Below are 10,586 nucleotides of genomic sequence, written 5' to 3'. Positions count from 1 at the left end.
TTTTTAAAGTTAAGTTCTGCTCCTAGGGTGTAGAGGCACTGGCTCAAGCTTCTTACACTGCAAGCTTGGGTCCTGGCTGCTAGCCTGCTGTACTAAGAGTATGGACAGCTGTGCAGCTGTCCTGCTATGTTGGGGCATGGCTTGCTGGCTTGCCCAAACACTTTCTGCACTAGATGGTGTTTCCTTTACTTGAGTGAAACAGATCTGGAGCTGGAATTTTTTTTTTTTTTATTCTTTTGTTGGTTCTGCTCTCCCAAAATTCATTTTGAGTTGTTAATTTATAGTTGTTTAGAGGTGAATTTGGGATAGTTTAGGTGAATTACTGCCTTACTCCACCATCTAGATTGTGTCTTCAAGAATGAATAATTAATGATGTTGACCTATAGTTTTCTTTTTGTATTTTATTTTCCAAGGAGTAGGCATTAGGGCCATAGTTGTCTTATAAAAGGATTCTTTCTTAGTTTTTGAGATTAACTTGTGAAAAGTGGATTCTGTAATTTAAGTTTGGTAGAATTACCCTATGACTCTATCAATACCAAAAGGTTCCTACCTTCTCAACCCCAAACCCCACTCCCCAGCCAAACATTTATTTTATAGGTAGATTGATTAATTTTCAGAAATTGATTTATTTAGGACTTCTATCTGGTCTTCTGATTTTGTTTAAGTATTTCCTATTTTTTGAAGGAATTACCCTACTTCTTTTGTGTTGTTTTGTTGAATCATAATATATTCTGAATATTCTTTTTATTCTATATCCTCCCTTCTCCCCCCCCATCATATTTCATCTCACTCATTTGCTATTTCATTAATTTTTCTTCTTTTTAATCAGATTAGCTAATTTATAAATTTTATTAATCTTTTTAAACAACTAAGTTTTTTTTATCATTTATCATTTATGAATTTGTTTTCAATTTATCTCTTCCCCTTTCTGATTTAATATTTTCTATTTTGAACATGTTCTAGGTGTAGTTTTTGATTTTCTAATTTAACAAATGCATATTTAGTTCATTAACTTCCCTTTTCTATTTTTTAATGTAGGCACTAGCTGAATCCTCTAAAATTTAGTATGTTGTTTCATCATTATCATATTCTTTTTATTGTTGTTCAGTCATTTTTCAGTCATATCCAATTCTTTGTTACCCAATTTGTGTTTTTCTTGGCAAAGACACTGGGGAGCTCAGTAACTTATTTAGGATATATTTCCTTCTCTAGCTCATTTTATTTTATTTTATTTTTTATTTTTCCTGAGGCAATGGAGTTAAGTGATTTACCCAGGGTCATACAGCTAAGAAGTATTAAGTGTCTGAGGCCATATTTGAACTTAGGTCCTCCTGAATTCAGGGCTGGTGCTCTGTCCATTGCACCACCTAGCTCCCCCTAGCTCATTTTATAAATGAGAAAACTGAGGCAGAGTTAAGGGACTTGCTCACATAATGTATGAGTCCAGATTTGAACTTGATTAGTCTTCCTGACTCCAGGTTTGACACTATCCATTGCACCATCTAGCTGCCCCACATTTTTTTTTTTTACTAGATATTATTTCTATGATGTTTTTTGACTCATGAAGATTCCATTCTTAGATCTCTAATTGGGTCTGTATCTTTTATTTGTGGTTCCTGAACCAATCTCTAGTTTTATTGCATTATGGTGTGTAAAGAATGTATGATTTCTGCCGTTTTCTGTTTGCAATCTCTATGCCCTAGAACATGGCCAATTTTTGTATAAGTTCTATTTCTACAGAGAAACATGTCTTTTATTTTGTCCCATTTAGAGGTTGTCTTTAAACTGTAGTTTTTCTAACTATTTGTTCAGCTCAATAGTTTCTCTTATTTTCCTTATCAAAAACTGATAGCATGACATTATCTCTTGTCACTGCTATTTTATTGTCTGATTCTTCTTGAGAGTCAGATGTTTTCTTCATGAATTTGGATGTCATGTCAGATGTTTGGAGCATATACATTTATAACTGATTATGATAATGTTTTGTTGGCTATGGTTCATTTCAGCATAATATAGTTTACTTTGTTTTTCATTTTTGAACTTTGATAGTATTTGATAGTATTATGTAATTTCCTATTTTTTTGAATTAACTTGACAATAAAATGATAAACTCAGCTGATTTGGAAGGAAGTATCTCATGGAATGCCCTAAAAACCTATTTTTGGTACTATACTAATTGACAAATTAGTTAACTACAAACTCAATAATAAAGTATTAGGTTATAATTTTTAAAAAATTCATCAAATTATAGGCCACCCTAGAAGCATAATGTTCAGCGAGAGGAAGAGGATTCTGACACTATTAGTCTCCTGCATACATATAGTACCAGTATCGGGTATCACATTTTAGGACATAAAAATCTGAATGCCCAGGAACCATCAACCTCACAGGGTGGTTGTGAGGATCAAATAAGACATTTTTTAAAAAATCCTATTTGACAGGCAATATCCTTCATAATCTGGCCTTTTGCCTTCCCAGTCTTGTTACATCGTAGTTTCCTCCAAGTACCCTGCAAATCACTGATTTTTCAATCTTGGATGACTCTCATCTTTACCAGTAAACCATTTCTGATGGCCTTTAATATAGTTCTTTCTGTGATTATCCCCAATGCATCCTGTCTTTATCTGTTTATAGCTGTTCTTTGGGAGAAGGCACTATTTTTTGCCTTTCTTCATTTCCCCAATGTGTCTGGTACATAGTAGGTACTTAATATATGCTCGTTTTGATTCTCCTCTTCTGAAATCTCATATTATTTTATTACCTTGATTTCATCCTTTACAACCTATTGCCAAATCTTGTTAGTTTTACCTTATACAATATTGTGTATATCCCCACTCTTAGACCACCTCAGTTTGGGCTCTCAGCTCTCACCTGGAATATCACCAACAATTGCCTTTCTTCCCATTTCATTGGCTGTTTCCTCCAGAATGAAATATTATGATCTCTATTTGGAATTCAAAGCTCTTTCTAACCCACACACTTCTTACCTTTTTAGTCATCTTATTCTTTTCCATGTACATTATGATCCAGCTATGTGGGTCTATTTAATGTTCCTTATATATGACACTTTCTCTCTTTTCTTACTTTTTTCACTAACTTTTCTCCCTCCCCACTCTCATTCCTCCCCCCACCCGAATTCTTTCCCTGATCTCCATGTTGTATTTTTAGCTTTGTCTAGAATTCAGTTGAAATCTCACCTTCTGTAGGGGATCTTTCCCTCTGTGTATACTTATTTATGCTTTATATACAATTTATTACTTCTCTGTTGGAATTGGCATGGACTAATCATTTTGGCCCTTCTTGGTAATAATTATCACGGAGCCTCGAACCTAGTACATTATAAGTATTTGTTGACTGACCATAAATGTCTCTACTTATTTATTCTTTGTTGTGATATTTTACAAATAATTCTTTGCTGGTCAGTTCTTCTTTGGTTACTGATTTTTTATGAAGACCAAAATTTCTCCCTGCATTTGCTTTACTATAAGAAATTAATAAGGAAGAACAATTGCTGTGAAGATGGAACATTTTATTTATAATTGGAAGATGTTTGAAAAATTGACGTTGAAATATTAGGATACAGTAATACTTCCATTATTTAAAATATTCTCCCTCAACCCACCAACATTTTAATCAACTGATTTAAAGATAATTTTCACTTGCTTATGAATGGGCATCTTGACACAATTTAAATAATAAAATCAGTTTTTCTGGTCAGTGTAATTAACCCCCTCCCAAAAAATGCAAAAAAACCTTTAAAAAAACCTGTAGTAACAAAAAAAAAAAAAAAAAAAAATCAGCTTTTCAACACTGCATTTAAAATACTGATTAAAAAAATAAAAGGCTGCTAAACAAAAGCAGACAAAAAAGCTTAAACATACTATAAGTATATATCTGTGAGGTACACAGGCAAATTGACCTTCTTTACATTAAGAAGTTCAAGATTCCAATGAATTCTCAGTATTTACTAAGTTATTTAATCTCAAAATTATTGACAACAGCACGTAAAAGAGTCAAACCCTATTTTATATGCTAGAAATAGACTCCTAGTTGCCAAAAAGAATTCATGATGGATAGAGGAATAAAATGGAAGTTGTCTGACTGGAATGAATTTAGCTGCTACTCTATATTTCCTTCTTTTAAGTCATTTTTAACTGGTATTTCAGATGCTGTTCTTCGAATCAAATCACCAAAATAAGCTGTGATTGTCTTCAATTTATTGTTAAGAAAGTTTTGCTCTATTTCAACTTGTCCTCCAGGTCCGGCTAAAGATGCCACCTAAAAAGGTAACAAAAGAAACATATACATAACTGGAATTTCAGAACAAATCTTTTGTTCATAAGATTTGCAAATTAGAAAGAAATTGCTCTTTGTGCCCTTAAAAAAAGCATGTCCAATACTCATTGCTGATTCTTAATAATTAATAGCTACTAATCATTTTCCATGTTACAATGTAATGGGTAAAGTTTTGGTTAGTCACCTTGTTGAAGAATGATACCATTAAGTCATTAGTATAATTCCTGCAAATAAATCACTAAAACATGGTGTAATGGATTTGGTGTCAAGAAGACCTGGATTCAAATCCTTCTTCAGATACTAATGAAATCTGGGGAATAGCACATAATTTCCTTGTGCCTCAGTTTTTTTCATTTGTGAAATGAGGGGAGTTAAACTTCATGGTCTCTAAGCCATGTTATCAGCTGTTAGTGTTCTCTTTCTTCTTAAATTAGAGATGGAGATCAAAATTGGATCTATTACTTTATTGCTACAGAGAATTAGTAGGTGAGGGAACCACCTCAAGTCAGTCAACAAGCATTTATCAGACCTGTAGGATACAAACACAAAAAACAGAAGCAGCTCTATATATAAGGAATTCATGTAGTATCTCTACAAATGTCAAACAATTTCTTGAATACTGAGAATTTAGGTGACTTTCTTAGTGCCACACAGCCAAGTATCAGAGGAAGGATCTAATTCAAGTTATTCCTTGCTTCCAAGACAGCTTTTGATCCATTATACCACGATTCTCAAATTATCTGATATTTATTTATAAATAATAGGTAATATAAGTGAAAATATTATAATGTAAATGAGTCCCTGAATCTTTCCATTGTGAATGACTTCCTAACAGCTGCTCTATTATTAGGGAGACTTCTGGGAAGCTCAGAAATGCTAACCAACTCCTACTAGTGTATAAGAAGATTGTCTTTTGACCCCCCCTCCCCCTCCAAGTTGTAAGACACTATTTATCAGCATATTACTTACTAGTTTTAGTGTGTGAAAGTCATAATCTTTCTGAGCTTCTTTCCTCATCTACAAAATGTGGACAATACCATTGCTCTTTCATAAGGTTGCTATATGAGGATTGACTGAGGCAATGTATTTAAAATACTTTGAAAATTTTAATGTACATGTAAACATTTGCTTTTTTTACCATGCACTATACCACCTATATAATAAACTAAGATCCTTGAAGGATAGACCTATTTAATTATTTCTTTTTATTCACAGTGCTTCTAATACTTAATTTGTTTGGACTGGAGATTTCCTCTCCCAATTTACAAGGGCAACTTTTGCAAAATTACAGTTTTAGAGATTTGCCTAAGGCACAAAAGGTTAAATGAATCACCGGGCCAACTCTATATTACTATTCCACATTGCTTTTCAACTTGAACAAAATACTTAAACATGTATCTACTTGAATTATATTTAGCTCCAGGGTAAGGCACAAAGAGACAAAACTGAATAAATACATCCTTACATGTCAGATTGAAGTTTCATGTAAAATACTTCAAAAATCATTTTATTATTAAATTAATTTAAAAAATAATTAAATTATTAAATTAAATATAAATATTAGCTATTATTATTGTTATTAAAAATAAAATAATTGAATGAAAGTATGGTAGCTGAATAAGCATTAGAGGTGTCAGCTTGTAGAAAACTGATAATTTGTGAATTTAGCCCTTTTATGAATGGATATAAAGATTTCATTTTTTAAATTATGTTAAAACAGAAATGCTTGGAAATTAGTTCTAATGGTGGACAGTTTATCATTGCAAGGCTTATCTGCCTCTAAAAAATTTTCTTATTGGTTTTTGAATGTCTGCAAAAGATCCTTCCCTGATAAAAATGTTAAATGAGGTCAGCATATCAAGATAGAAGAATGCACCCCCCCAATAGTATTTTGTTTTTTTCTCCAATTACCTATAATGTTTTTAATATTTATTTTTATAAGATTCTGAGTTTCATTTTTTTCCTCCCTCCTTTCCTCTCAATCCCCCCCAAGACAGCAAACAATCTGATATAGGTTACACATGTATAATCATATTAAACATATTTACACATTAGACATGTTGTAAAAAAAGAATCAGAATAAAAGGAAAAAGGAGAAAGAAAAAACAAAAACAAAATCAAAAGAAAAAAGTGAAATAGCATACTTTGATCTGTATTCAGACTCCATAGTTCTTTCTTTGGATATGGATAGCACTGGAATTGGAATCATTGTATTGCTGAGAAAAGCTAAATCTATCTTCTCAGCAATACAAGCTGATCATCACATGATGTAAGCAGAAAGAATGTTAAGGGCATGGGATAACGCAGGGATAACGCAGTGAGGAGCGCAAAGCAGCCAGAAGATGGCAAGAAGGCAATGAGTAACTTCTGACATGGGCAAGAGACACATTGATGCAGACCATTTCAAAAATTTGCCCCAAGGATCTGAGCATGTTTGATTATAAACAAGAGCATATACACATTTTTTTCAAGTGTGATGGCACAGCATCACTACACAGAAACAAATGAACTAGCTGGAAAAACTGTGATTGGTTGCATTTACAAAGAAATTATGGCTTAATTTGGTTTACCTGGATAGTAAGACTTTATAATTTTTTGTTTCTACACTTTGCAGAAATTATAACTAACCAACACAAAAATAATGTTAATATGAACTAAAAATAGATAATGAGCCTGAAGTGCCAAATTCCCATAGGAGCAATTGCTGGAAGGTAGAAAAAGTTCATTATACATTACTAGTATGTATATTTAAACCTGTTTAACTTATTTTAGGAGGGAAATAACCGGCAGTTACAGAAATAAGGAAGACATATATGACCCTACATTATATTCTCAACTTTTCAAAGATTGTAATTACACAGTAAAAGCTGCCAAACAAGAGGACAATCATGGAAAATAAGTTTAACTACAGGCAGAAATAAATGAAGAAAGGGAGATATGAAGAGTGCATATAAATACATGAAGAAAAGCCTACCTAGAGCACCATGGGAAAATGCACTAAATATTGTACTCAGATTAGGAATGATCAAAGTATCAAATGATAGGATCTTTAATACTTATAAGATGAAATTTTGGAAGCCTGATAAAAATAGTCTTAATGAACCAATGTTTTTATAGGAAAAAGTCTATGGCTAATAAAGAATTTTTAAAAAAAGAAAAAGTTTAATTTAAAATACAAGACTCTCAAAGATCCTTGTTAAAAAACAGATTGGTACTTAAAAACATTAATATAATGACCAACCCTGGTCCTAGAGGGATATGGGAATGCTATTTCCTTCCCCCCTCCTCTTTTTCATTAATAGAAGGATGGGGAAGCTATATTTGTAAAACACTTCATATATATACACTATTAGACCTATTGGATGTATTGGTTGGTTTTACTGAATTGTCTTTTTATCATCTTAATTTTTTTTTTAAATAAAGCTTTTTATTTTAAAAATATATGCATATTTTTCAACAATCACCCTTGCAAAATCTTGTGTTCCAAATTTTTTTTTTCTCTCTCTCTCTCTCTCTCCTAGATAGCAAGTAATCCAATATATATATATATATCATCTTAAGTTTTTGCTACAAAGGAAAGCTTCCTGGATAAAAGTATAGTAGGCAATAGTCCTTAATTTTTACAAAACTGTATGGTCATAGTAATACAATTTAAGGCATTATATATAATATGTTTGGAGTTGAAAGTTTTTCCACTTGCTACCTATGTGCTTTCCTTCTTTATTTCCCCATCTTTAAAAAATAATAGTGGAGAGAATGAGTGTTAGATTTTGTTGACTTCCAAGGATTCTTAGCTATAAATCTATGGCCTCTTTGAGATGATCTAGTCCAAATCAATAAAGAATTGTTTTACAGCAAACTTTTGCTTTTTACCAAGCTTCAAGTTATCCTTATCTTTCCTCTGCAGACTTAACTGACTATGTATTGTTTAGTTCCTTCCCCCTTTTCTTTTCCTTTTTTATATTTTAATGATTTTAAAAATACCTTTTTTTTTTAGTAAGTTGGTGTAAAATCACATGGAATATAAACTAACACATATGAATGGTATGTAGTCAATTATTTTTAGCAAAAAAAAAAAAAAAAATTTCCATGAGTTTGGAAAGGACTGGGAGCTCACCTGAGTTTTGAGGAAATTATTATGTAAGAGCAGAGAGATAGTTTTTAGCTTTAAGTTTTTTTTTTTTTTAAATGTGGGAATATCAATTTTTTCCACAAACTGGAACAAAAGAAAACACTGAACTTCAGTTTCTGATATGATCTAAGTATAGGATATAAAAGAATGAATGCAAGGGTTATGTGAAACAACTCAAAAGTACTTATAAAAAAGTAATCTGCAAGTGAAAAGTTGATGAGAGAAATGTTTTTTGGTTATATGAACAGAAGTGAAGATTTTAAGAAGAAAAAAACCTCTCCTATTTGAATCCTAAATAGTTGGGGGGGGAAAAAAAAAAAGTACTGTGCTATAAAGGCATTTTACTACCAGCGGCAGAAAAAAGGAGTAGAGAATAAAAACTATTTCACAAAAGATTATTAAAATCAAAATATGTAGGAATCAAGTTAGAAATAAATTTGGCAAGAATGAAATAATGATTATTTTATATTGTCTATAGACTTCATTATTACAACATCAGAAAAAATCTGAAATAACAGTTGTGCTTAGGAATGTACTGTTAAAAAAACAAAACAAAACAAAACAAAACAAAAAAGGAAGCAGAACACTCCTTCCTTTCCAATATTTCCTTCGAAACATGTAGCTAATAATTACGTAGGGGAAAAAATAAGCTGGAAACAGGAATTTCTGGTGAATCATTCTTTGGGATCCATGACAGGAAATGATGTTTCTTTCAAAATTTTCCTGATAACTTTTTGATACTACCTCTCATTTCTTTGTTCAAACATTCCTTCACAGATCAATAAAATGAGGGTATCTTGAAAGACAACATAAATTGAACTTATTCTCCTTTCCAGTGAAAAAGGCAGTACCACTAATATACATGGACACCTCCATAGTTGTAAAAGGAAGGTCAAATCTACTTTTCTCCTTATTTTCTGTAGTTAAGCATGTTAATATTGAATGATTTCATTGGTCAAAGAGCTTTTCTTTCTTACAAACTCCTCAAACTGGATACACCAAGAAAAAAATGTCTAATATTTAATAGGTTAGACCATGAGGAAACTTCTGGCTATTCAAATAGGGATTATATTCATCAAGAATAACTTTGAAGCCTCTCTCATCTCACTGGTATTCTTCTGACATTAGTAGATTTCAGTTACAGAAAATCCATTTACTAGCACTTGACCAAGAAACTGAATTTCAATTTTGGTACCCAGACTTACTATTTTCTTACCTTTTACCTTTTGAACCTCATTTCCTCACATGTAAAATAAGAAGATTGGCACAGATAAACTCTAAGATCCTCTAGAGCTATGTAACATTCCATTACTTTTAAATAGGGGTTCTTAACTTTTAAATGGGAATTCTTAAAATTTTTTTTTATCATGGACTATTTGGCAATATGACAGAGCTAATAAGCAACAAAGCCAATACTCAAATTTAGATAGTTTGATTCCAAGTTCAATAATGCTTCTGCTGTACTGTGTAAATAAAGCAAGAATTCTTAATCTAAGGACCATGAGCTTGTGGCATTTTAAAAAAATATATTTTGGTAACTAGATTAAGTAAAATAGGTTTCAAAAGCAATTCTATATCTTATTGTATGTATTTTATAAGCTTTATTACCAAAAGGGCCCATAGACTATCATATTTTTTTATTTGGGATTTTCTTAATGTTCTTATTTCACATTTTTCCCAATACTTTTCCACTTAGTCCAGCAAAAAAGCAGATCAAAATCTGACTGTTTCATTCTTCCATTTCTACTTAAACGTAGTTCAGGCATCAATTCATACAGTTCTTCTCAAGTTTTTCTGAATTCTTCATATTTATTCATGTGCCATAATTTGTTCATTCATTACCAAATGAGAAGGAACCCTCACCAAAGATTAAAAAATAATTTCATGTGGTGAACCTCTGTCAGAAATTGATCTATGTAATAATGCCCTTTCTGTTTTTCTTTCACCCTCCCAAAAATGTGGTTACCACCCTTTTCAGTATTTAGTCACTCCATTAAAATCATATGCTGATCTTTTATGTCTTTGTACCTTTATTAATAGTGGAACTGGGTAGATTTTATTACAGGTAGTAATAGGATTTTTCAGTGTCTTAAAAATGCAAAAGAAACTCATCCATTTATTACCATAGTAGTTTGCCCACCTGAAGAGAATAATCGGT

At 31.8% G+C, this 10,586-nt stretch overlaps 1 protein-coding gene across 3 annotated transcripts in view; it reads right to left on the bottom strand.

Moving 5' to 3' along the window:
* Positions 1-3,508: 3,508 nt before the first annotated feature.
* TGS1 (trimethylguanosine synthase 1) overlaps positions 3,509-10,586 on the bottom strand; it is a 48,228-nt gene continuing 41,150 nt past the window's right edge. For all 3 annotated transcript variants that reach the window (XM_074278493.1, XM_074278500.1, XM_074278510.1), the window contains one exon: positions 3,509-4,278. In XM_074278493.1, the coding sequence (XP_074134594.1) occupies positions 4,120-4,278 (159 nt within the window). In that variant the 3' untranslated portion in view covers positions 3,509-4,119. The remainder of the gene's footprint in view (positions 4,279-10,586) is intronic.

The sequence above is a fragment of the Sminthopsis crassicaudata genome, chromosome 1 (genome assembly GCF_048593235.1).
Source record: "Sminthopsis crassicaudata isolate SCR6 chromosome 1, ASM4859323v1, whole genome shotgun sequence".
NCBI lineage: Eukaryota > Metazoa > Chordata > Mammalia > Dasyuromorphia > Dasyuridae > Sminthopsis > Sminthopsis crassicaudata.
Note: the sequence above shows the minus strand (reverse complement) of the source record. Positions and strands in the feature narration are given on the sequence as shown.